Source organism: Paroedura picta, chromosome 1 (assembly GCF_049243985.1).
Source record: "Paroedura picta isolate Pp20150507F chromosome 1, Ppicta_v3.0, whole genome shotgun sequence".
Lineage (NCBI taxonomy): Eukaryota > Metazoa > Chordata > Lepidosauria > Squamata > Gekkonidae > Paroedura > Paroedura picta.
This window is the reverse complement of record NC_135369.1, coordinates 69,540,863-69,568,621: the sequence shown is the minus strand read 5'-3', so window position 1 is coordinate 69,568,621 and position 27,759 is coordinate 69,540,863. Positions and strand designations below refer to the sequence as shown.

Here is a 27,759-nt window from a genome sequence, read left to right as displayed (position 1 = left end):
ATATAGCAGCTACTTTGTCTGAAGTCACTATTAGCAGACACTAGAGACAAATCTACTTTCCTGGCAACAGATGCCTGGGTCTAGAGTCCTATTTGAGGTGGCCCTCATGGCAACTGAACTGTCTTCATGTAAGCGCCCCACATAAGCACTACCTGAGCAATCTGTCCGCACATGTTCTGTACAAGACTGTATGTATGAGAAACAAATGACTGTCTATTGCTACATGGTATCTCTGAACAAAGAAGCATCACAGTGGTTTGTGGACCCAAAACTTTATTTAGGGGATGTGATAATACAAGGTGCATCTTATTGGACTCAACTGTGTGTTTTCTGAAAATGTAACACAATAATTGGGTTTTTTAAAAAAGTTGTTTCCTGGTATTTATACACTGACTGCCCAACTTGCTTTGCAAGATTATAGAAGTCTTCTGTAGTAAAATGAATATTCTTTAGAGCATCTGTACAACCATATGTTAGGCAGATGGCCTTATTTTAGCCACTTATTTCTAAGTGAGAACCCTTTTGCCCCTCACACAGAGGTAGCCCATTATACTTAGGAGAAAGTTCTATACATACTCAGCTCAACCCCCACCCCCACCCCCACACACATAGGTAGATGGGTAGCAAAGCTTGAGGTTTCTCAGTTTGTGAATTACAGCAAATAAGCCTTTCTGTGGCTTCCATACGATGGCAATTACTTGATCCTCTTCCACAGCAATTCATTTTCACTTTTAAAAAATCTCACATGTAAAACAACATAGTTTATTTCCATCGCAGCCACAGTGTCCAGTCACCTCTGCTGGGATTCTTTCAGATAGTTAAACTTCTACTAGTGCTAAACCACTGTGCTCTATTAAGGCTAGCAAGATAATAAAAACCCTTCACTAGAAAAAACAAACAGTGCATGCAGTTCAATCTGGCACCACTGGCTTGGTGGTCTTCACACTGTAGCTCTGCTCATCTTCAGACCCCACATTGGCATTTTGGTTTCCATCTATTAGCTCCTGTTCCACATCTCTGTTCTTCCTCTTGCAGCACCGGCAGAGGTCACTAGAGTTTTCTAATAAGCTGATGCAAAGATTGATGATCAGGGCTAGCCAGGCCATCCCAAACAGAATCCAGAGAGATACTACATTCTTGTACCAGGCAGGGTAAGTGCGATCAGGATTCATACCTAAAGGGGAAGGGGGAGAAAATCCAAGTTATTCATAGGTGTACAGCATCACTTTTTTCACAAGGAGAATTTTAAAGGTACCAGTCAGATACAAAGCATGGCATAGAATGTTTTGATGATTGAAAAAGGTAAAACTTAAAACCCAGAAAGTCTGAACCACCCAAGAATGGGTGAGGTACCAACCAAGGCAGAGAGCAACAGAAAGGACATATAGAACTGTTATTTTATTGGCTAAGCTATGAGGGGATCTGCAACCAAAAGAGACTGCCAAGTTGATTCGGTGACACAGATGCAATTCTTTAATGATATGCAGGGAAAGTGTGGCAAGATGGTTTGGACATTTCAAGAACTTTTGAACAGTGCTATGTGTATCGGTTTAGCACAAGAACACATTGCACCCCCAACAAGATCCCTGTAAGCAGATATGAGACCACTGAGAGGGATGGAAGAGAGACAACACAACAGCCTTTTTAAATAAATGAGCATCAGTCATAAATTTGGAAGAAAGCCCACTCCAGGCCTTTATGAGAGGAGAATGCTCCTAGTTCTTGTCCTTGGTGCCTTGAATAGTCTTGGGTATTGATAATCATGCCTACTCTTGTCTCTTTTTATGTGAGAGACTGAGAGAGACTTCCTTTCAGAAATTCAGTCTGAGAGTTAAAGGCTTCCCTCTGTGAACAGAAGAGCATCACAGCTAAGTGCAGTGAGGCTGTTTGTGGAGGAGACACAAAAACTGTCCTGAGATCAAAGATGCAAAGGCTCTTCATGCTCAAACAGAGCAGCCTATTTCAGGAGAAATGCTGCAGAAGCATCTAATGAAGCACAATAAAATCAGAGTCCAGTAGCACCTTTAAGACCAACAAGATCTATTTAAGGCATGAGCTTTCGAGTGCAAGCACTCTTCATCAGAACGAAGCTTTAACCTGAAGAAACAGAGTAGTTACTGGTGTCTTTGGAGACATTCTGAAGAGGTCATCTGTCTGTCCACAATGAAATATGTAGTTAAAAAGAAAAATACTTGACCAAACAATGAACAAATAGGTTTATCTCATGAATAAAAAAAATACAGCTCACAGGATGGCAGAATTACTTACCAATTACATAATCTCCAAAGCCTATTGTGGTGAGAGTAATGAAGGAATAGTAGAATCCTTGTTCATAGGTCCAGCCTTCTATGGCAGTGAATAACAGAGGAGGCAGCAGAAGGAACAGTAAAAGCCCAGCTACCAAGGCACAGGTCCGTGTCAACACAGCAGCTCCTTTCTAGCAAGACAAAGAAACAAACTCATCAGAAACCATACAACAGGCAACTAGGGCTTTTCTGCAAGGGGTTTTCCTTATCAGTTCCAGCCCTGAAGGATTTGTGGGTCCTTAGCAGAGCTCCACTAAGGCTGTTAGTTGTGCTGTAGCAGCAGGGCACCCTTCACAGAGATAGCAGGAACTTTGGAAACAACTGACAGCTTCTTTTTTCATTCTTCCAATCTGCAAGCTGCCTAAGTATGAAGACCCCTGGCAATCACAGTGTGAAGGCCCCCTAACTGTAGCACTACATGGCCCGTAGCAAGTGCTACTGGGATAAACCATCTCTGATCAGTTCTAGCTCAATATGGCTTCAGTTTATTCCTTGATTTCCACACATATTCCTTTTGCCTTCAGTTTCTGACTCAGGTTTTTCTGGTTATTTCCCAGGAGTTTTCTGGTTCTTTGAAATCACTTTTATCCTCATGTTTTTTTCGGGAAGCACTGTTTTCACAGAGGTAGACCTAGCTAGTTTGGAGAAGAGCTGTTCTCATAGAAAATAATAGCCCTTTAAAATGTAAAGAACACAGGTTCCAACAAATAATAGCTTGATAGGGCAGGATTTCTCTCTTTCCCTGCCTTCCAGCTCCTGCTGCTTGGGGGCAGGAATGGCCCCAAAATCCTGGAATCTGAAAAAGTGGACCCAGAATGGAATATCAAGCTCATAAGAATCCACTCAAAAGTCTGGGGTAATGAGAAGCATGCCCTCCTTGAAAACAAAATCACTGTAATATGAACATTTTGAAGTGAGATTTATAATATTTTAAGGTCATCTCCTCTGTGAAATATTTGCTTCAGGGACACATGGGATCATGTGAGAAGGGAGAGAAGCAGACATGAATGCTACCTTACGGCAACCTGCCTATGTAAAAGTATGCATATCTCTTGAGCATCTGCAGAATAGCTTTTATTCATCAAGGCATAACCACACTGTGAAGCTCCTGGCCTTACCCTCCCTCCTCAAAATATCTGGACCAAGGATGTGCAATGCTCAGGCAGATTTAAATTCCAGAGCCTTTCATAGAAAGGCTGGCAGTCTTCAAGCAAAGGTTGGATACACACTTTTCTTGGATGCTTAGGACTAATCCTGCATTGAGCAGGGGGTTGGACTAGATGGCCCCTTCCAACTCTATGATTCTATAGAAGAAAAAGTAGCACTTTACCACAGAGGGCCAAAGGACAGAGTAGGAATCATGCCCAGGCAGTTTTAAACCCCACCAACTCTTACCCCACAGTCTTACACTCTGCAGCAGCTTTTGAGAAAATAATGCCAATACACAGATCAAATCTACAATAGACTCATAGTGTGATCATAAGCAAATAACTACTCCATAGAAAGCTGATGGTGGGTGATACTGCAAGCATACAGCTTCATCTATGCCTACTTATGATAATTAATGCACAAATAAATTGGAGATGGAAGGCAAGAAGTGGCACTGAAAGCCCAGCTACATTTGGCATTCAATATATAACTAATTATCATGTAATTTTTAAAGCTTTAGACTGGTAAGTAGCCTCTCTGTTCAAAGCCACATGACTTTGACTACACAATGATACCGTGTAACACACAGTGGTTTGGGAAGTACTACAGCAACTATCCAAAGTGATAGCTCCAGGCCTTGTGAATGTCAGGGTTTAGGCGGCTTGGGAATCATATTTCCATGTATTCATATCACCTCAACAGAACATTTCTGACTATGGACCTGTGTTCCTTAGTGATTCCTAGCCCATGAACAGCATCAAATGTGGCCTCTACTTAAAACATACGGGCAGGTGAATGGTCTGCTGCAGAATTAAGCCAAAGCAGGAAAACTGCTACTGCTCTTAGCCACTTAATGTTAACTAATTATCCTGGCCAAAGTAATCCGTAGAGAACCTGCACCACTTACTTGCCAATGAAACTTCTCACCCAAGTGGCAGGCACATTGCTGAACACCAGAGAGCATCAGCTGTCCTATCCTGTTCAGGAGCACGAGGTTTAAGGGGATCCCAAAAAGGGCAAAGAAGATGCAGAAAACTTGTGCAACCACTGTGCTAGGGCTCAAGTTCCCATAGCCTGGAAGGGAGAAAACAGTCAGGTCGGTACAGCAACAATCTTGGTTTACTGCAGCAGGCAGAGTTTTTAACACTCAAGGGCAGAGTCTGCACTTACTTTGTTTATTCCATTGTCAATCCTGTTGAATTCAGATCGCTTTGAACTCGGGTCTTCCTCTTCCCCCCCCCCCAATTGAAACAGGAAAGTGTTCTGCACGTGGTTAGGGAGGCTCAGAAGGTGGGGGGGGAGCCAAGCCTCTTTCTTTCTTTTCTTGAAGGTGGGGGGGGGAGGACCCAGGCAGGGAGCCTCTTTCTTTTCTTGGAGGGGGGGGGAGAGGATCGAAAAAGGCAGAGACGGGAGAAAAAATCCAGGACCAACAGGACCAAGTTGAGAGAAATCCTTTAAGGCAAGCTGGTCACATGACCAGGTGTGACCTATCAGAGGTTCTCTACCACGGAGCTTGCTTTCCCAATCCGGATTTGAAAAATATTGAACGTTAAAAGCACTCTAAGATATTGCACAATAAAGGCAGGGTCACTCCGGATCAATCTTTCTTGCTGCAGAAGGAAAATTTAAATCGGCCAAAATCCAAACGGAAATCGCATTCTGTGTAGAGGGCAGGGACTGAATCGACCTGGGGTTGGAATAAAATCTCTGTGCAGTTTATACCAAGGAGTCAGTGGTTATAAATGCACAAGGCTCAGCTACTTCTCTGTAACCTCTGGCCTATAATCAACTAAATTAAGAACAGTCAGGTATATACTAGAAAAAATGAGGCCAACGTATGATGCAAGCAAATGTTAGTGTTACCAAACATTGAGAAACCATTTCCTCTTTGATAGGATTAAACAAAAGTGTAAGAAAAAAACCCACCTTTTTGTTTAAATGTAGAGTGGAGGATTTTGCACTTCAGAGTATACATAACATATCTGCTAGTTATGGGTTTAGCACCGTGTGATCAGGCAAACAAAATTCCTGAGTCATATTTAAGGCTGTATGTAATTCATATATACTTGGAAGTGAAGTTCCAGTAAATTAGGACTTAGTTTTGAATAGCCATGTTGAAGCCTGAAATGTGTATGTTCCCTGTCAATCTCTGGCTCATGACATCCTCCCAGGTGCAAGGTGCTTAACACTGACCACCCATCCACCCCCTTCCAGTCACATTTCCAATCAAGCTAAACCCTTCCAATGCATCACACAATAACATCAGTCATCCTGCTGAGGATAAGAGAATAGTCCTTATACTGTTCTTCATTCTTCTGTTATTAGCCAGCAGAAAATAAAAAATGGATGGTAGCTCAGTGTACCATTTGCATTTCCTCATGCTGTTGATTCACTGTGGCACCTTCCAAAAAAGGAGATTACCAAGGAAAAGAGGAGATCTATGCCCATGATGGTCAACAGCCATCATCACAATAATAATGCAACATGAAGCAACATCACTGTTTGCAAGTAAAGGAAACAATGTCTGGAAATCCAGTCTCAGATCTCCCACATCATGTTTGGTTTGGCCCTAACAGTCAATGAATGGGAGAACATTGCCTTATGGGTTAGCCCTGCTTCCCAAATGCTGTATTTTGTGCGTGTGGAGGGCTCTTTGAAAGTATAAAAGAACAGACATGCAAGATCTCCCCCATTCTGAAACGGTATGACTCTCCTGGGGATTGTAACACTAGCATCTTCTGAACATGCAGTTTGACTCCAATTACATTTGCCCTGGAAGAATGTGATCCTGTGAAGTTTCAGAGTTGCAGGGGGGAGTTAAACCCTTGAAGGCTTGCACTGCTATACCACAAGTATGGTTTGCTTTGATCCAATTTCATTTATATTGGCCAGCACACTTGTTAGCACAAGAGGAGAAGGTGGCAAGCCATGTACTAAAAACATAGATTCTGACATAAAACCAAACTACTCAAATGGAAGTTGTTCTAAAAAAATGTTACATGAAAACACACACCGACCATTAAACAAATTAAAACATTAAAGCAAACACCAGTGAGCACAAAAATAGTATGTGGGAGACACCCACATGACCCCACAGCACAGATCAGTTTACCGTGATGAAATTTCAACTGCCTCTTCAAACACAGATTGGCAGTTCTAGTGACAAACATGCCAGATTTTTTCAATTATCTGAGTTTTGAAGGATAAAGCAGTGTTTGACATGGCAGCTGTAGGAACAGAGAGCTGTAGAGAGTATTATGCAAAAAAGAATTAAGCTGTTTCATTCTGCTCTATGGATTGACAGAGTGCCTGAAGAACTATGGGCAGATGTTCGCAACATTGTACAAGAGGTAGCAACTAAAACCATCCCAAAGAAAAATAAATGCAAGAAAGCAAAATGGCTGTTTGAGGAAGCTTTACAAATAGCTGAGGAGAGAAGGGAAGTCAAAGGCAAGGGAGAAAGAGAAAGATACACCCAACTGAACACTGAATTCCAGAGACTAGCTAGAAGAGATAAGAATGCCTTTTTAAATGAACAGTGCAAACAAATAGAAGAAAACAATAGAATGGGGAGGACCACAGATCTTTTCAAGAAAATTGGAGATATGAAGAGAACATATCATGCAAAGATGGGTATGATAAAGGACCAAAATGGTAGGGACCTCACAGAAGCAGAAGAAATTTTTAAAAGGTGGCAAAATTATACAGAGGAACTATACAAGAGCAAGCTTAACATCCCTGATAACCACGATGAGGTAGTTACTGACCTGTAGCCAGACATCCTGGAATGTGAAGTCAAATGGGCCTGAGGAAGTCTGAGCAACAATAGAGCTAGTGGTGGTGACAGCATTCCAGTTGAACTATTCAAGATCTTAAAAGATGATGCAGTAAAAGTGCTACACTCAATATGCCAGCAAATTTGGAAAACTCAACAATGGCCATAGGATTGGAAAACATCAGTTTACATTCCAACCCCAAAGAAGGGCAATGCAAAAGAATGTTCAAACTACCACACCATTGCACTCATTTCTCATGCTAGTGAAGTTATGCTTAAAATCCTACAAGCTAGGCTCCAGCAATATGTGGACCGAGAACTTCCAGAAGTACAGGCAGGATTTTGAAGAGGCAGAAGAACTAGAGATCAAATTGCCAACATACACTGGATCATGGAAAAAGCTAGGGAGTTCCAGAAAAAAATCTACTTCTGCTTCATTGATTATGCTAAAGCCTTTGATTGTGTGGAGCACAACAAACTGTGGCAAGTTTTTAAAGAGATGGGAATACCAGTGCATCTTATTTGTCTCTTGAGAAAGCTATATGCAGGTCAAGAAGCAACAGTGAGAACCAGGCATGGAATCACTGATTGGTTCAAAACTGAGAAAGGAGTTTGGCAAGGCTGTATACTGTCGCCTTGCCTATTTAATTTGTATGCGGAGCACATCATGAGAAAGGCGGGGTTAGATGAGTCACAAATTGGGATCAAGATTGCAGGGAGAAATATCAACAACCTCAGATATGCAGATGATACCACTCTAATGGCAGAAAGTGAAGAGGAACTAAAGAGCCTGTTGATGCGGGTGAAGGAGGAGAGTGCAAAAGTTGGCTTGAAACTCAATATCAAGAAAATGAAGATCATGGCATCTGGCCCTCTCAATTCCTGGCAAATAGATGGGAAAGAAATGGAGGTAGTGATAGGTGTTATTTTTCCTGGGCTCCAAGATCACTGCAGATGGGGACTGCAGCAAAGAAATTAAAAGATGCTTGCTCCTGGGGAGGAAAGCTATGGCAAATCTAGACAGCATCCTAAAAAGCAGAGATATCACCCTGCCAACAAAAGTGTGTGTATTCAAGGCTATGGTATTCCCAGTTGCAATGTATGGCTGTGAAAGGAAGTTGGAAAGGAAGGCCGATCGTCAAAGTATTGAGGCTTTTGAACTCTGGTGCTGGAGAAGACTCTTGTGAGTCCCTTGGACTGCAAGGCGAACTAACCCGTCAGTCCTAGAGGAGATCAGCCCTGACTGCTCCTTAGAAGGCCAGATCCTGAAGATGAAACTCAGAGACTTTGGCCACCTCATGAGAAGGAAGGACTCCCTGGAGAAGAGCCTAATGCTGGGAGCAATTGAGGGCAAAAGAAGGGGACGACAGAGAATGAGGTGGCTAGATGGAGTCACTGAAGCAGTCGGCGCAAACTTAAATGGACTCCGGGGAATGGTAGAGGACAGGAAGGCCTGGAGGATCATTGTCCATGGGGTCACGATGGGTCAGACACAACTTCGGACCTAACAAGAACAACAACTATGCATTGAAAGTGGATTGAGAATATATTATGAAAGAGTTGAATTGGAGCACTGGCCAATAGGGATGGGAACAAACTTTTTAAAAGGTCGTTTGGTTTAGTTTGGAGTGGCCACAGAATGAAGCTCCTAAACCAGCCTTTCTCAACTTTTTTCCCCACTGAGAAACCTCTGAAACATTCTTCAGCCTTCAAGAAACCCCAGAAGTGATGCGATGGTGCAGAATATGGTTGGGAAGCATAGCTGTATACATGCCCATCTGGGGCCCCTCCCCTTTCCACCACCTCTAGGCCCATCATTGGTCATTTTGAGAGGGGAGATCAACATGATAGCATATGGTCATATCACCCGATAAATATTGAACAATTTTAAAATATATATTAAAAATTAATTAACTCAGGAAACCCAGGGCTGTTGAGAAACCCTAGAGTTTCATGAAACCTTGCTGGAGAAAACCTGCCCTAAACAGAATTGAACAGAACGAGCTCCACCCAAACCAAACCAGTGCAGCAAGTTTTGTTCCCCCTTTTCTCCCAGTCATGGCTTCCCACAGCTGGAAGAAAGGGGGGGGGACTGCCTGGGAAAGGACTTCCTTCCCCCCTTTTTCCTGCCCATAGTTCACTACAGAGAGGGGCAGGGATTGCCCAAGAAGGGGCTTCTTTTCACCTTTTGGTTTTGCCCCTTCTTTGAAGGGATGGGGAGCAAAATCAAAAGGTTAAATGGCTGTCAGCCATTCAAACCTAACAGCTGAGTAGTGGACCCTGCACCACTCAGCTGTTAGGTTTAAATGGCTGGGACAGAATAGTCGTAACAGGTATAAATTGGATAAATGTGCCTTCCCTGAACATCGATTCCTTAGCTCTGAATGAGCCTAAGTTCAGCCTGCAATATGCTGGGATAACTGCTCACGGGAAGCACAATTGTGCAGTAATTAACATAACAATTGTGGGAGGCTGAGGAAAGGGACAACTGTTGGCAGTTGTATGTGAAAGGGAAGAAAGGATGTCTTTTATAGTTCCATAGGCACCCAAGACTACTATATTCTGAACTGTATCAGTGCTCCAAATATACTGCTCTGTTTCAAGACAAAGTACATGCAAGTTCTAATCAAATGTTTTGCTATTTCTCTTCTGCTTTTTGGAAATACCAGTGAAAACAGACATAGAATGATGCTATACTGCCATCTTGTGGTTTACCTGAAGACATGTAAAAAAACAAAGACAAAAGGGAGGTTTCTTCTTTTCCATCTATAGGTCTGAAATTGTATGTGGTATGTTACTGCAAGAACTGTTGCACTACTTGGGGATATCTACAAGTAGAAGTTGTTTCCCGATATGTATGTGGGCTTGCAGGCCAACAGATGCATGCACGTAAATGTTATTTTTACACTGTAAAACGTAACAAGAGAAGCAAGTCAGAGTCAGAGGGTCTTTGGCAGTCTCAGACCCATTTGTTTGAGTCTAGGCAATCTGTACAAAATAGAATGATCCAATTATTAGAGCAAAAGGAATCTGGGTACTACTCTCCCCACCCCCCCCCCCACACACACCAGCTTATTTCCTTACAGACTTTCTTTGAATTCCTCTTTCTTCCAGGGCTCAGTGCATATACTTTTATGTCTTTCTACCTGTTTTCATATGTTGTTGATGCATGCATTTTTGTTCTGCTTGTATTTTTGTTCTTGCTATTGTTCTGAGCTCCAAATTTGCTTTATTTATACCATTTATATGCAATGGATGCAAAACATGACCACTTCAATGACAGCAGCACTATCCAATTTTTGTTGGGATGGTGAAAGGATGTGAGAAGATGTTTGCAGTTCTTTCTCAAGTAGGGACAGCTCATGTCAGAAAGTGCGGTTTTCAAACGGAAATAGTGGGATTCTGAAATATGGTAACATCCCTATTTTCTCTGATTTAGTAGTGACCTGGCTGCAAGGGAAGTGTCAGGGGAGGCAGACAAAGTGCTTCTGAGGAAATAAGCAGGGTGCAGAGGCAAGATCTAGCTGTGCTCACCTGTGCACCCTCCTTCTGCTCCGGGGCCTGCAAGACAGCTCTTCCACCAAGCGGTTGGTTGGGGCCAATGTCCTCATAGCATCTACAGGCCCTCTCTGACAAACAACCCCCCTCCCCCCATGGATGCATCTTAATCTGGCAGATTTTCTGAGAGCAACCAATTCCTGGGTTGAATGACGATAACTCATGCTACTGCTGGTTGTAGATGCTGCAAATACATTTTTAACTGTTTAATGTTTTACTATGTTATGTTATTTTATGTTAGCTATTTTAACTGTATGATGTACTGCACTCTGGGCCAGTTCCTGAAGGGTGGTATAGGAATTTAATTAATAATAATAATAATTTTAAAAACCAACAACCCAGACTCCCCAAGCAACAACTCCATGCTGCTTTATGTCTGAAAACGAATCAAGACCATCAATATATGGAAGTCATATAATCCCAAAGGAGGACATGTGAATATCCTCAAATTTCCCACTGAAGACCATGAGACCGCTGACCAACATGGAGAAATCCTAGCAGTGTTACAAACATTATACAGTTCCACCTCTGAAGACTAACAAAAGGAAGAAGAAGAGTTGGTTCTTATATGCCACTTTCCTCTACCTGAAGGAGTCTCAAAGCAGCTTACAATCACCTTCCCTTTCCTCTGCCCACAACAAATACCCTAACCCAGTGAGGGAGGTGAGGCTGGGAGAGCCCTGATAGTACGGCTCAGTCAGAGCAGCTTTCTCAGTGCTGTGGTGAGGCCAAGTTCACTCAGCTGGCTGCATGTGGGGGAGGAGCGGGGAATCAACCCGGCTTAACAGACTAGAAGCCCATGCTCCTTACCACTACACCAAGCAGGCTGAAAGGAAATGGGTTGCCCACATTTGCAACAGAGATGCATGCTTATTGATTTGGGAAAATGTACTACAGAGGAGAAACACCAAACAGGAGGAAACTCAAATTCCAGCTGAAGCAGAAGACAGATCTTTTATTCCAGGGACGAATCCCTGCACATTTTAGAATGGATCTGTTGTGGGAATTTAAAAATCCTGTTTCAACTTATTCCATAAACATCAGTTACCAGCTAACTTCTGTATTCACCACTAATTCTGAAAATACAGCTGAATTAAAAAAAAAAAAAACAAGGACACATTCTATGAACAAGCTATGAACAAAGCTGGGAAACCAACTGTCCCTTCAGAGTGCCTTGAAACTATAGACATGGGGCACACTATAATGATTTATTTATTAGTGATGATTCAGTGATCCAGAATCTGCCCTACACTGGAAAAACAAGTACTTACCACAAAAAAGTACTTATCTCAAAGGATCAAACCTACTTTATTCTAGGATTCTGAAGTACCTAACAAGGTAGAAATAATGTTGCCCTCTGGTTATTAAGCAGACTAGCCTGATGTCTTAATGTAAAACAAACTAGTGGAGGGAGGAAAAAGATTTCCCCAGACATTACATCAGCATGGCTGCTTGAAGACCCCAAAAGAAGGCAGAGGTCTTCAAGGAAACGCTTCCAGTTTCTTTATAGAATTTCCCCAGAACAGGCACGAAAGAATTCCTACCGATTGTAGTTACTGCTGAAACAGAGAAGAAAAAGGAGCCAACAAAGTCCCATCGTCCCAGACTTGCATTTCCTTTAAGGATAAGTCCATTCTTGTAGGCCTCGATGATCTGCTGCAAAGAGAAGACAAAGAAGGAGGGTGAGACTTCCTATGCAGACTTGGCCTACTGCTCTTAACCACTACAACATACTGGCTCAAAATTTGCTGAGGGAAAATCAGTATGGCTTCTGCAAAGGGAAGTCCTGCCTCCCCAACCCTTTGGAGATTATTGAAAAAGTGAACAAACACATAGACAATGATGAACCTGTAGGCATTCTATACCTGGACTTTCAAAAGGCTTTTGACAAAGTACCAAAGACTCCTGAGTAAATTTAGCAGTCAGGGATAAGAGGATGGGTTTGCCTATAGATTATAAAGTGGCTAAATGACAGGAAGCAAAATATAGGAGTCAAAGGACAGTTTTCACAACAGAGGGATGTAGTAGTGAGGTCCCTCAAAGACTGGTATTGGGGGTGAGCACTGCTTATTTATCAATGATCTAGAACTGGGGGTAAGTGATGTAGTGGCCGAGTGCAGATGACGCAGTTATGCAGGATGGTGAAAAGCAAGGTTCAGGACAGACAAAATGAAGAACTCCAAGAAGGCCTCCACAAACTAGGTGAGTGGGTGACACTGTGGAAAATTAAGTTCAATGCTGGTAAGTGCAAAGTGATGCACACTGGGACATAAAATCCCAACTTAAAGGTAATGGGGGTCTGAACTTGCTGAGACTGAGAGGGAAAATATCTTAGGGTCATAGTGGGTAATGCAATGAAAGTGTCAACCCAATGTGCTGCAGCGGTGAAAAAGGCAAATTCCTTGTTAGATATTATTTTTAAAGGATTGGGAATAAAATGGCTGGTATTGTGACGTCTCTATATAGATCTATGGTGCAGTCTCATTTGGAATACTGTTTATAGCTCTGGTCATCATATCATAAAAAGAATATTGCAGAGCTGGAAGAAGTACAGAGAAAGATTATTAGAACCTTCCCTATGAGAAAAGACTAAGGAGCCTGTGACTTTTCAGTTTAGAAAACAGATGTCTAAGGCAGTGGTCCCCAACCCGCGGGCCGCGGCCCGGCGCCAGGCTGCGAAGGCCTCAGCGCCGGGCCACGGCTCCCTCTTCCTTCCCCCCCCCGAAGTGAGAAGCTCGCCAGGCCGCGAGCAAAGCGGCCGCCAAAGCGGCCAATTAGCTCGCGGCCCGGCAAGTTTCTCGCTTCGGGAGGGGAGGGAAGAGAAGCTCGTGGCCCGGAGGGGCCGGGAGGGGAAGCTGCGGCCGCCGACATGGCGGCGGCGCAAACACGCATGCGTTGGGGCTGCCGCGCGTGCGCGGGCCCCCGGGCTGCCCTCTCTGCCGCAGTGGTCCACAGCAAGCGGAAGCTTGCGGACCGCTGGTCTAAGGAACAACATGAGAGAGGTTTAAAAAATAATGCATGCAAAAATACTAGGACAGGAGAGCATCCAAAGAAGGTGATGGGAAATAGGTTTGGGACAGACAAAAGGAAATGCTACTTTAAACAGAGAGTGATTAAAATGTGGAATTCACTGACAGAAGACCTAGTGATGGCCACAGGAATCAAAAGCTTTAAAGGAAATTACTTTTATCAGTGGCTACTAGCCATGGTGACTGAGGGGAACCTCTACATTCAGAGGCACTAAACCTTTGAATCCCAGAGCCAGGAGGTAACATCACTCTGTGCCCTCTGTGCCCTGTTGTTGGCCATTCAGAGGAATAGGTTGGCCACTGTAAGACTAGATCAGCATTCCTCAACATTTTTATCATTGAGAAACCCCCAAAACTTTCTTCAGGCTTTGAGAAGTGGCATGAACATGCAGAATATGATTGGGAAGCATAGCTGTGTACATGCTCACTTGGGAGACCTTCCCCTTCCTACCCCCTCCAGGCCCATCACTGGCCATTTTAGTAGGGGGTGGGCCACCATGACCATATATAGTTATATCACCTAATAAATGTTTAACAAACTAAAAAATATATATTAAAATTAATGAACTCCCTCCCATTTTGGAATCCCTTCCAGGGCCATCAAGCATGGACCATCCAGAACGGCCATCAGGAAAGCATGGACTAGGTGGACCAATGGTCTGATGCGGTCCTTCTTATATTCTTAAGCTGTTTGAAATGGTGAAGACATCTTTTAACTAGGTGTAGAACTGCTTGTCCTCAGCTAAGGTGAAAGTCATTCTGTAGCAGGAAACAAAGTGCTGGAGTGTCTCCCTTCACCCCAGACTTGATAATGAAATGCCCCAGGGAATTATGCTTCTTCTCTATGACCTAGCAGCAGTGCTGCACCAGACAGTTTTGAAACTAAGCAGGAGTATAGAGTTGTACATCTGGGTCACAAAAATGTGAAGCATGCATACTGGATGGGAGATACACTTCTGAGCAGCAGTGTGTGTGAACAGGAACTTGCGGTACTTGTGGACTGTAAGCTAAATATGAGCAGACTGTATGATGCAGCAGAAAAGAAGGCAAATGCAGTCTTGGGCTGCATCAACAGAGACATCACATCAAAATCACAAGATACCATAGTCCCACTGAATACTGCATTGGTCAGACCCCACCTGGAGTATAGTGTGCAGTTCTGGAGGCCTCACTTCAAAAGGGACGTGGACAAAATTGAGAGGGTTTAGAGGAGAGTGACGAGAATGATCAGGGGACCAAGCCCTATGAGGAAAAACTGAGGGACTTGCAAATGTTCATCCTGGAGAAGAGGTGGTTGAGAAGGAACATGATTGCTGTCTTTAAGTATTGGAAAGATTGTCACTTAGAGGAGGGCAGAGAAAGTTTCCTGTTGGCAGAGGAGGACAGGATCCACAGTAATGGGTTTAAACTACATGGAGAATGATATTGGCTAGATATCTAGAGGGAATTTCCCAGTCAGAGTAGTTCAGCAGTGGAATAGGCTGCCTAAGGAGGTGGTGAGCTCCCCCTCACTGGCAGTCTTCAAGCAAAGGTTGGATACACACTTTTCTTGGATGCTTTAGGATGCTTAGGGCTGATCCTGCGTTGAGCAGGGGGTTGGACTAGATGGCCTGTATGGCCCCTTCCAACTGTATAATTCTATGAAAGTAGCTAACCCAAAATCTACCTTATAATAAAAGCTTTTTGCAGTTGGCTGGCTACAAAAAGAAACAACTTTAAGAAATGAGAAGTACTTCAAGTAAGAGGAAGCAAGCTATAAAATAAAAAACAAGCTACAAAATGACCAACTGAGTCATTTTATTTCCAGTGTCTTCATTGTTTTCCTTTCCCCCTCCACGTTCCCTGTTTAAACTATTGTCAACTCTTATTGTTATACATGTGCCCATAAAATCATTTTCTATGTCCATTTTTCATCCTTCTGCAAAATCTATTTTTACCAATCTTATTACATTCTCTCAGCTTTCCCCAATACAATACAAGATGCCGACACATTTTTTTTTAATGTCAAGATTCTATTTTTGCCATTGTTCCTGCCCATCTTCCCAAGCCCTGTATTTCACATTAAACTCTGTGCTTTTGGTACAGAGTTCTTTATAGGTAGCACAAGCTACAATAATAAACACCCTTGTTAGGATTCAAGTCCCATTAAATTTAACAGATTTACTTCTGACTATACGGACTGCACTGAGAGTGATAAGAGTTCAGACTTACTGCTTTCTCTTTCCTCCATAAGTGTGAGGAACTCATGAACATGGTCTGCCCCATGTGTCTGATGGAACCTGGTGGGTTCCTGTTGGCACTTGGGGATTTTCCCATCTCAGCTACTGAGTTGGCCTGGGCTGTTGGCCTGGGCTGTTGGCCTGGGCTGTTGGCCTGGGCTGTTGGCCTGGGCTGTTGGCCTGGGCTGTTGGCCTGGGCTCCTCCCTGCAGGGTACCAAATAATCTCCCTTGTTCACTGGGGAAATTATGGCAATGAAATGGGAAGGACAAAAGCGACACCACTGCTGGTAGAAAACTCAGAGTAACACTAATTGAATGTAGCATAGAGACCATATTTGAGCACAGTATAGGGTGGTGGTGATGGTGAAAAGGCAATATTTCTTTGCCACCACCGTGTCTGCACATAATTGTCCATCTGAGCTCTTTCATGTGGTTTGGGAGACTTTTACAGCATAGCCCCAATTAACTAGACTCTAAGCACATGATGGCCTGCTGTGATCAATTTGCTACTTATTTTGCAGACAAAATTGTCCATATTTTATCTTGGTTATATGCTGGTGCAGATGCATGGTCCAAGCACCTGCTTATCGCATTTATATGGATACTTTCCAGCTGTTTTGTTTAGAAATCCATTCAACTTATTCAGTCTTTATTTATTGGCAGTCCTAATAGGAGATTTTAAATTGTAGCCTATTTGTGTGGTTTTATCATTGCTGTTTTATACATTGTAAGCCACCTTAATTGCAGAAAGCGAAGAGGAACTAAAGACCTTTTGATGCGGGTGAAGGAGGAGAGTGCAAAAGTTGGCTTGAAACTCAACATCAAGAAAACGAAGATCATAGCGTCCGGCCCTCTCAATTCCTGGCATATAGATGGGGAAGAAATGGAGATAGTGAAAGATTTTATTTTCCTGGGCTCCAAGATCACTGCAGATGGGGACTGCAGCAAAGAAATTAAAAGACGCTTGCTCCTGGGGAGGAAAGCTATGGCAAATCTAGACAGCATCCTAAAAAGCAGAGATATCACCCTGCCATCAAAATTGCGTTTAGTCTTCCCAGTTGCAATGTATGGCTGTGAAAGTTGGACCATAAGGAAGGACAAGGGTCAAAGAATTGAGGCTTTTGAACTCTGGTGCTGGAGAAGACTCGTGTGAGTCCCTTGGTTTGCAAGGCGAACATACTGGTCAGTCCTAGAGGAGATCAGCCCTGACTGCTCCTTAGAAGGCCAGATCCTGAAGATGAAAATGAAATACTTTGGCCACCTCATGAGAAGGAAGGACTCCCTGGAGAAGAGCCTAATGAGGTGGCTGGATGGAGTCACTGAAGCAGTTGGTGCAAACTTAAATGGACTTTGGGGAAAGGTAGAGGACAGGAAGGCCCAGAGGATCATTGTCCATGGGGTCGGACACGACTTTGCACCTAACAACAACAACAACAACAACAACAACAGGTACCAAGAGAAACTGGACGTCTCTTTTCTTCCCCAGATACATACATAAAAGTACGTTGGACTTCACTGGTCAAAGTTCTTGTTGCGGAACACATGTAAGCTTCTGAACAAATTATAACTATGGTCAAACCTCTAAGCAGGTACAGAAAAAATACCACTAGCTATGAAAACCATTTTGCCCGGTGCCTCCCACCAAGCTCCCATTGCATATCCAGTAGTTTATATTGAAAGGATCCGGGGAGGGGGGGGGAAGATGGGAAACCTCCATATATCTGTCATATTTTGACATAGCACATGGTTCTTCCTTCCTCAGTTTTATCTTTATTAACAGCTCTGTGAGGCAGGCTAACTTGAGACAGAGTGAGTATTAGTGGCCCACTGTCACCAGGAAGTGCTATGACTGAAGTCTCTGTAGTCCTGGCCAAATCAGTATAATGCATTGAATAAGGCAGCTAGCTCTGCTAGTCTGAAGCAGCAGAACAAGGTTTGAGTCCAGTAGCACTGTTAAGATTCACCAAGTTTCATTCAAGGTACTAGGGTCAAAGCCTGTTGTATCCAGGAATACGATGGATGCTAGAGCATGAGGGTGGGAAAAGTAGAGAGATGTCCAGTCTGGAAGGACGTGTGGCTGCAGGGGGGTGTTGTGTGGGTTGTGGTGGCGTGGCCGGGAATGAGGGTGTGTGAGTGGAGAGATGTGTGGCAAGGATGTGTACTCCTCAGGTTTAGGAGAGTGTGGAAGAGGACTGACCTGTGGGAAGTGTGGTGTGACTGTTGTGTGCATAGATCAGAGGAGGATATTGTGGTAGACAACATTCTTGGTCACAATGCAAAATTCTTGGAATGGTCATGAAATTACCGCTCTTTTCCAGATTATATAGATCAGCTTCCCAGGCAAAAATGACTGCTTTGGAGGGTGGACTCTGAGGCATTGTACCATTTTGAAGAACCAACTCCAAATTGCCAGCAATATTTCCAACCCAGGGGTAGCCAACCTCCAGGTGGGGCCTGGAGAGTTCCTGGAATTACAGCTCACCTGCAGAGAGATCAGCTCCCCAGGCAGAAAGGGCTACAAGAGGTTGGCCAGTGTTGTTGTGCAGAAGAAACATTTAAGGCTTCCGACACAGATTGTTGTGGAGTTTAAACACTTGAGGCCTACAACACTGGGTTTTTGTACAGATGAAACAGGAGGCAAAATAACCTCTGCAACAGCATCCAATTTTATCTGCACAACAACCCTGTGTGTAGTAGACCTCAAAACTACAGAGAGTCACAGAGAAGAAATACACATGGCTTGGCTGCATCTTCCCTCCAGAAGCAAGGCCAGCCACAGCAGTATTTTAAGTGAGGCTTTTCTGTGGCCTTCCTGTCAGCCAATGGTTAGGCAGAAGGGGAAAGTTTTCCCACCTCAAAAGGAAAGTGCAAGTATGCCCACAGACTCCTCTACATTGCTCTTGGAAACACCTCCCTCACCTCAGTCAGGGGCTCTTAGAGGCTTCCTTCACAGCAGGCCTGAAGGGAGGGGGGAATTAGCTGCCAGGAGCGGCTAACTCATGGGGTGCTGGACTCTGACAAACTGAAAGAACTATTAGGTGAAAAAACTGTGAGATGGTCATGGGCGGGACACACACACTGATTGGGTGGCTGCTGGGCAGACAGCCAATCAGGCTGGAGGAGGACACAGCCAGAAGCCCTACAGGTGACCTGATTGGCCAGTAAATGGTGAGGCCCAACTCCTCCCACCATCTCCTTACCATTTTATTTATATGGTACAGATAAGCTGTCCTGAGTATGAATCGTATCTGAAGAAGTGTGTGCATCCACAAAAACTTATACCAGAATAAAACTTTCCTGGTCTTAAAGATGCCACTGGACTCAAACTTTGTAAACATGCATTGATTCTAGCTTAAATTTAGACCCTAATCAATCAGTTTAACACATTATAGTATCTTATAGTCTTATAGCATCTCTCATTTTAAAATTATAGCATCATGGTAAAAGAAAGGACACCATGTTGGGAGCCAAAATCCCACAAACCCAAATACTTATAACATGCCAGTAAAAATCACATGATGTAAAAGCATGTTGGAAAAAAACTACCCACTTTGGCATGAGAAATGAAAATACTAAACTACCTTAGGATAAAACTATGATGTATTTCGTACTGATAAATGGCAATTCCTAACCATGTGAATATTCTAGCATCAGTCAAAATTGAAATCACATTTTTAGTTGATTTCAAATCTGAAATCTGATAGACAAATCAGAAATCAACGTTTCTTTTTAGAAGAGTCTGCCACTCTAGAAAGCTGGATTATCAAGTGGGTTTGGGTTCTTGCTTTGAAGTTAACTGTACCTTGCCCTCTTAGGGTGGAAATTTCAACTATATTCATGAAGATAAGTAACAATAAACACGGAAGCTAATATTAATCTTAAGACAATATTTCAGGTACATAGGTGAAACATAATAACAATAATTGCTCCTTATCATGTTCTTACAGAAGGAATGCTGTTCTATACTGATACTATATAAATTAATATTTCTTAAAAGAACTAATAGCATCTTTGATCTTGCAGTGAAGCAAAAGGTAAATTCACAGCATATAGTTGGAGATAAAGATTTTCACACCTTACCTAAACAGGCCATCTAGTCCAACCGCCTGCTTAATGCACAATCAGCCTAAAGCATCCATGATAAATCCAGCTGCCAATATTGTTTCTCCATGACTGAGGGTTCTATCCTCTGCTGCCAACAAGAACTTTTCCCTGCCCTCCTCTAAGTGACAACCTTTCAAATATTTAAAGTGGGCAATCACGTTCCCTCTCAACCTCCTCTTCTCCAGAACAATCCCAAGTCCCTCGGCCTATCCTCATAGAGTTTGGTCACCAGGACCCAGGTCATTCTTGTTGCTTTCCTCTGTCTTATTCTTATGATAACATGTATCAATTTACCTTTTGGGTTTTGATTCCTACAGTGCCATAGGGAAAAAAAACAGATTTACTTCATTCTTTGTGCTTCTCTCATTTGTTATCCTTTCCCCCATCTGTCCCTCACATATATGGTTTGGTAGTAGACATGGTTAGAACTGACATTATCATCCAAGCTGCAGCAGCTAATGATTTTTGAGAATTCAAGGAACATTTTCTGTCAGAATGGTGTGGCTACTTGCTGACTACTCTCAAACACCTTTTTATCCTCATACCCTGTGAAACAGGATAAGCTGAGAGAGTATCTGGTGAAAAGTCACCCAGCAAACTTCCATGGCACAGTAGGGACTTAAAACTGGTCTGATATTAGAATCAGAATCACAATTTATTTAATACAGCATTTAGCCAGAACATATTTTACATGATGCCAGAGATTACATGCAACCCCCTCAGAGGGGGTCCACCTAGAGCTGAGATGTCACCTTAGATTAGAGCTGTTTGAAGGAAAAAAGGAGAGCTATGGTTAATATGAAGCCAATCTTCCTCTGTATATGTCTAATCATGCTTGGAGGTTAGACACTCTGCACTGTGACAGAGTACACTCACTGCAACTGGGTACAAAAAGATGAATAAGGCTGGTTGTTATGTTATGGTATCAAGAACGAAGTCAGTAGAGCAGGGGTTAGCATACTACTAATACAAAAAAAAAACATATTAAAAATATGTCACGAGTCAGAGGATTACAGCTAACCAAGAGGTCATTTTGTGTATGGAAGGGGAAGTAAGTCATGAACTGATATCATGTTTTTAATTTTATGTACCGGATGGAGGTCAAGCAGAAAAGACAGACAAGCACTGTTGTGAAATCACAGCATCTGAATTAAGCAATCAAGTTTGAGATTCTTCTACTTGATATTCTTGTTCAATCTCTGGAGATTTTTTACCATGTTCTCCATATATAAGTTCCCTATTCAGTTCTTGGTGCTGATAGATAGATCTCAGAAGAGCTTGGGAACAGCTCAGCCCACAGAGATTATTTACACCAGGTACAATGCAATTGGGATGCAGGTTCTCCCCTCCCCCCCCCCCCCCCCCACACACACACTTAAGCACAGCACTGTAGTACATTCATGGACCTATCAGGGTTTCCTCCAATTTTGTCCAATATTTTCCAAATGATTTCCTGAGAAGTGTTGGTAAAGCGTGCAGCAAACCCTGGATGGCTACTACGTGGGTGGAAAAAAATCAGATTTTTCCAGTCCTGCCCAAACGGGACATTTTGGCTATCCCTTTGGTGACCCTTTCTCCCAGCAGCTATTTTTTTTTTTGCCTTAAATTGGCAACTGAATATACTTAGAACACTGTGCTAATCTGCGTACCAGGTTATCTGAATTCCTAGCTTTCATTGCAGAAATATAAAGGGAAACAAACATCTCATGATGAAAGGGGCTATAGACTTGGCTTTTAAAAATGAAAGCTGGGAATTCAAACAACATTATACAGATTGTAATAAAATTATGAGTCAAGTTGATTTTTTTTAAAAGATAAAAGTTCTGATGGCACAGATGGGGCAGTGGGCATGGCCTAAACTGGGGAAATAGAGCAGGAAAATCTTCCAAGTGAAAATTGTTCTACTGCTGTGCTGTATTGGTGGCCACAGCAGTAATGCAGAAACTAAACCAGCCAGATCCTTGTGGAAAACACCCCAGTTAGGCTAGACATGACATATGTAGAAGGATCATTGGTCTAATATTGTATACAGTAGGGAACTGCAAGATGTCCAAGCTTTAATGCAATGCACAGTTTTTACATTTTCAAAGAGAATGGATATAGCAGCAGAGCAGACATTTTGCATAAACGTTCCACTTCCTAGTGTCACACAATTTTGGAGGTCACTTAGCCATGGATAGCTATTGTTTTCATGGCATTCCATCTCTAGCATTTCTGCTTAAGGACCTCAGGTAGAAGAGCTGGAGAAACTTCTGTGGTCCTGGGAAGCAGCCAACTGCATTTGGCTAGATAGTTTGGATTTGACTCATATAATGCTTCTTCCTTGTTTTGACTTTCAGTTGTACATGTGACATCTTGGTTCTTCAAAATAGATATCCATGATCAGCACCTTCCTGCTCCTGTTTGTGTTTCCTCATATATACATTGGTGTCTACCTAGCAGATAAATATATCCACCTTATTAAACATACCAAACTCATTCCTCAGAGTAACAAACAACAGTCCTGTCAAGCTAATCACTGCTCAAGGGTAAGGAGCCTCTTAAGAATATCTCCACTCAATCCTTTCCTAATGCAATAAATACACCGGTGTTAATTCATTATTTTACCTCAAAGCAGCACTTCCACTATGGTTGTATGCATTTTTTTTCAGTATAGAAGTGCAACATTTTGAACCTGGAAAACTATGCACCTTCTCCCAAATACTGTTGTTATGGGATTTCCCCATGAAAAGTGGAATAGGACATAAAAGAGTATTACCACTCAACTTCTTCTGCTGCTTTAGTCATCAGAGCAGTTATTATAGCAGGTTTTCAGGGGTTGTCTAATGTGGAAGAAACAACAGAGCCAGAGAACTTGAAGAAGCCATTAAGCCAACTATGAGTATCTTCTCTCTGAGACTGAGTAAGATCCCCCTAAAGATTAAGCCACAGTATGCCAAAGAAAAACATCAGAAGCCAACAATTACACTAAAGTACTTGAATATTAGTTAGCTCCAGATTACCCTAACTGTTGAACCAATCTAGCAGTTTTCATCATCTAAAGAACCAACAACAAAACCACACTGTAAAAGGACTGTCAATTCAATTTTATTGATCCACTGGCTATAACCCTTATACTTCCTCATTGATCTATGCCAGTACTTGTTATTGTCATGTACCATATCACATCTAAAAATCCACTTATGTTGCAAGTGCTATCTCTGTGTTTATTTTGCAAAGGCAAAGGAACACATTAGGTGGCATATCAATAATCACAAAAAAAACTTCAGTTCAGGAGAACTGAGGTGAAATACAAATCATGGCTTGACACACCTTTATATTACACTTCACTTTGGCTACTGAGTGCAAAAGCCTTTTTTAACCTGAAGAGATCATTCAGAAAGCTCCATGTTCATTTAGCCTATTAACAGCTGGCAGAAATTAGGAAAGGCCTTCTTTCGCAGTAAGTAATCTAACAGTGTAAGAACAAGTTCTCAAAAATAACTCCCACTTATTCCTAAACTCTCCCCCCCCCAGTACTGATAGATATACCAGAACGAGCGACATCTAAACTTGAGAATAATGACGACACATGTCAAGACTCATGTTTTAAAAAGAAATTGTGTACACTTTCACTACAGAATTCCATTTTTTACGTTTGATAAATGATTAGACTATGCCACAGGAAACTTCTTTTGCAGCAGCAAAGCATATCTACCTCACTGGAATTTTTCCGCATCCTCCTGCTCTCTGCCAAGTCAGCATAAACCAGTGAGCTACTTGTCTCCACAACAAAAATCCAAGGATCAAAAACATACCACAACATTGTCCTGCAATGTCTTGTGTCTAGCTTCCATGATCTAATTAGGCTCTCTGCCGTTTCTATCTATGCACATAGTTGCAAGAAAACTGTGGGGCACCAACATACCCATCTGTCCATATCCACAGTTCTGAATGTTAATGGAACATGTTATGTCCCCTAATATGACTGTCAACGGGAGAAATGGAGCAAAACTGGAAATGTTAATCCAGCCTCCACCGAACACAGTCAAGATACAAAACAAACACAACATAGAGAAACAAATCCCATAAGTACCCTTTCTGAGCTTACATCCAGTTTTATAACTAGACTGCTAATTAGTATGAAGTGAATTTATTAATAATAATAATATTTATATCTCGTCTTCCCACCCTGCAAGAAGGGAAGCCACAGCAGCTCCCAGTATGTATCCTGAAAACAATCTAAAAACAAAAATGTATCACGATCACAAAACACTGCCAAACTCCAACTGCCAGCATCCTTCACACAAAGAGCTCCTCAACCAAATGATACTGCATGGTTTTTTGAATATGAAGATAACAGGAAGTTAACAGGAAGCCATTCCACAAAATGGAGCAAATGGATAAAAAAAAAAAAGCCTGTGAATGTCCTAAAAATACTCTGTTGCTGCAAAAGGCATAAACAGTGCACTAGGTTTATGCAATACAATAGCATGACTGAGACCTGTAGCTGGGATTAGAAGCTGAGCTGGAATGCTAACATTGCATGTCTAATGGCTAAGTGAGACATATCATGGTTTAAGGGGATGTTAGGTGTACACAGAATGAGGTAGTAGAATAGTCCAGATCACCTCTGGGTACAAAGGTTATGGGAGGGGGTATGTGTGCCATACAGGAAACCCCACAAGTTAAAAAAAAATACCAGCAAAGCAGGAAAAGGGTCTACAGCAATCTACTTCTTACTGTGCTAGCTTTCCATATATACAACTTATAGGACTAATCATTTAGACAGGTGAGCATCAATAATTTGAAGCCCGCACCTTCAGTGTGACCTAATATATCCTGTCACTTCAGGAGTCCACTTCCTCACTTCAGGATTTGTAAATCTGGGCTAAATTGCTTATGAAAAATTACCCAATACTGTAAGCTGGAATTCATTTTAAGGCATAGCCCAAAAGTTTAAATTCATCCTTAGGAAACTCATTAAATAACTTAGCCTATCCGGAGTCCCACTTCAAACCAACCAAGTACCCTCCGTGTTCTCTTGGGAGAACTGCTCCAGTTCCCAGCTGGTTCATTTTAGCAACTCATGTGGTCCACAACTAGTTTAGGTTTACAAGGCAAGAATGCACACAGGATTTCCCCAGAGTTAAGACATTATTAATCTCCCAACAGCCCACATGGCCAAAGCTTACGCTTCAATCAGTATTTAAGGAATCACAAGCCTCTTTTTTTGTTTTGACTGCTCTGTGCAAAATGACCCCAATTATGCATTCTTGCATTAGAACACCAGTAATGCCTGGCTGGATCAGACCAAAGTCTGAAAAGAAAGACAAGCTTTGCGGCTCCTTTAAAGACTAAGTGGTTTATTGTAGCACAAGCCTTCACTGGCCAGAGCAAGAATCAAAGCAATTAACCGGTGCTCCACGGGCCACCAAGGAACTCTCTAGCATACCTCGGCCTGCCAGTGCTCCTTAGCGAGCTTCAAAACAACTCGACTCTCCTTGCAGGCCGCCTCCTGTTCAGTCCCAGGAGATGCCCCGTGGCAGAATGCTCAATGTCAGGGCTCTCTCCAAATAGCTGTGGCGCCCCTATTATTTCCAACCCTTTGAGCTATTCTCAAAAGAATGGTAGGTGGGATCGCCTCCCGAAGATGTTCTCTCGGATTTCCAGGTCTTAAACCCAGCTAACTTCAGAGAGTTCAATCCTCCATGGCATCATTTTCTTCCAATTAAGGACCTTTTAGGGTTTAAAGCGGCAACTCTGTTTCCAGTCTGGCCACCGAGAAACCACCAGCAGCACTTCCACCGCTCGGACTTGAAGCGGGAAGCCCTTAAAGCAGCCGGCTGTCTCGCTTCGAGGATGCTCTAGCGGAGCCCGTCAGCGGGATTCCACAGCGCGTCCGCCCCCCACCCCCCCGGGCTGGCCCGGTCCGGTCCGGTCCGGTCCCGCCTGGCCTGGCCTGGCTGGGGTGGACAAGTACCTCGGCGAGGCGCTCGAGGGCTTCCCCGTCAAGGCACGTGTGGTTCTCCAACAGCTGCCACTTCTCTTGCAGCAACCTCAGCGCCGTGTCGTGCTCCACCGGTCCCTCCATGGCGCAAAACGCGGCGCTGCCCAGCAGCAGGTAAACCAAATAGGCGCAGAGGAGCAGCAGCGTGGTGGGAATGCCCCGGCGCCTCGTCTGCAGAGCAGCTGCCGGCAGCGTCCCGCCGCTACAGTCGCCGCCGCGGCCCATCTCTCGGCTCGTGTGGCCCGCGGGCGAACTCTCGGCGCCGCTGGGCTGCCCGGGAAGGCGGGGAAAGCGACGGGGCCGCGAGGGCGGCACCCACTCACCTCGGCCGCGCCAGGGAGTTGCTTTAGAGGCCAGCCTTTGATTGGGAGCCCTGGTGCCCCGCGGAGGCCTCGCAGGTGGGGTGGGGTGGGGCCCCAAGAGGAGCTAAGGCCAGCCTGCCTTCGTCTGGAGGAGGTCCCTGATTCCAAAGGCTTGTGGCAGCAAAATTAAAATCCCGGAGCAACTTTTTAGTCACTTCGCGCAAATGCTTCCGGACGATGTGCAAAAGTACTTCAGAACAGCACAGCTACAAGCCACTATGCGAAATACTATAGATATGCTTGTTTCCAGGCAGAAGCCACACTTTCTAGCCAGGTCACCATTGGGCAACTTCTGCAGAAATGTAGGAAAGAAATGGATGGCTTTAGCCTGTGATGGAACCTGATGATCCATCCTCCCATACAGTCCTCAGCTATTTAACCCAGTTGCCTGGGTTCAGCCCAGCCCATGAAGGCACTGGATGTTGCAAGGCGCAGGCAACTGAGGAGAACCTCCCTCTAAAGGCATTTCTAGACCAGGGCTTCAGGTGTAGGAAGTGCTGTTTCTGTTTGATGGTAGTTGTGCAGGATAGTCCTATATCAGAGAAATGGGGGGGTGTTTTCTTCTGTATATGAAGACATGGGAGTTGTTTCTAGAGTCTGCAAATGTGGGGAGATATTGGGAGTGTCCATAGTTTGCTAGAGTAGTGTAGTAGATAGTGGTGTATGGACACTTGGGGTCAAATCCCTCCTTGACTCCGAAACTTGCTGGGTGATTTCGAGACAGTGCCCTTGTTAAAGTGTCAGATTAGGCTGTGGAAGATCCAGGTTCAAATCCCTGCTCTGCCATGGAAGCTTGCTGGATGACCTAGGGCCGGTCACATACTCTCAGCCAAACATTTCTCACAGGGCATGGAGGAGATGAGAAGCCATCTTTGGGTTCCCTTGGGGAGAAAGGTGGGGTATAAAAGAAGAAACCAAATCTACCTCGCTAGTTTGTTGTGAGGATAAATATTGATGGGTGAGGGTCATTATGAAAGAATAATGTAGTAAATGGACAAAGTCATGACCTTTCCACTGTGGATGGATCAATGTGTATCAGAGAGATGTTCCTTGACACAGAAAAAGCACTAGGAAGTGGAGTTAGGCTTACAAACAAGGCACACAACAGCAGTGCATGACTGAAAAGCCTCAATAGGAACAGAGGTCATGTGGGTAGAAGGACAAGCATCACTATTCAGAAGCTCATGCTCTAGTGTCAGCAACCAGATTGACTTAGGGAAAAAATATTTTTTTCTACATACAGTGATAATGTATTTGTTTAGCTTGT

At 43.3% G+C, this 27,759-nt stretch overlaps 1 protein-coding gene across 1 annotated transcript; it reads right to left on the bottom strand.

The window, feature by feature from the left end:
• Positions 1 to 256: 256 nt before the first annotated feature.
• On the bottom strand, positions 257 to 26,447 carry KCNK17 (potassium two pore domain channel subfamily K member 17). The gene is made up of 5 exons (XM_077341973.1): positions 26,104 to 26,447; positions 12,333 to 12,444; positions 4,363 to 4,529; positions 2,269 to 2,437; positions 257 to 1,174 (listed from the first exon to the last, which is right to left on the bottom strand). The coding sequence occupies exons 1-5, from the start codon at positions 26,353 to 26,355 to the stop codon at positions 912 to 914; spliced, it is 963 nt and encodes a 320-aa protein (XP_077198088.1). The 5' UTR covers positions 26,356 to 26,447; the 3' UTR covers positions 257 to 911.
• Between the last annotated feature and the right edge of the window lie 1,312 nt (positions 26,448 to 27,759).

Coding starts and splice junctions, on each gene's coding strand:
- KCNK17 (XM_077341973.1), bottom strand. CDS start 26,355: ATGGGCCGCGGCGGCGACTGTAGCGGCGGGACGCTGCCGGCAGCTGCT. Junction 12,445..26,103: donor CCCTCGAGCGCCTCGCCGAG/GTACTTGTCCAC, acceptor TTCTCTTTGCAG/CAGATCATCGAGGCCTACAA. Junction 2,438..4,362: donor GTGAGAAGTTTCATTGGCAA/GTAAGTGGTGCA, acceptor TTGTCTTGCTAG/AAAGGAGCTGCTGTGTTGAC.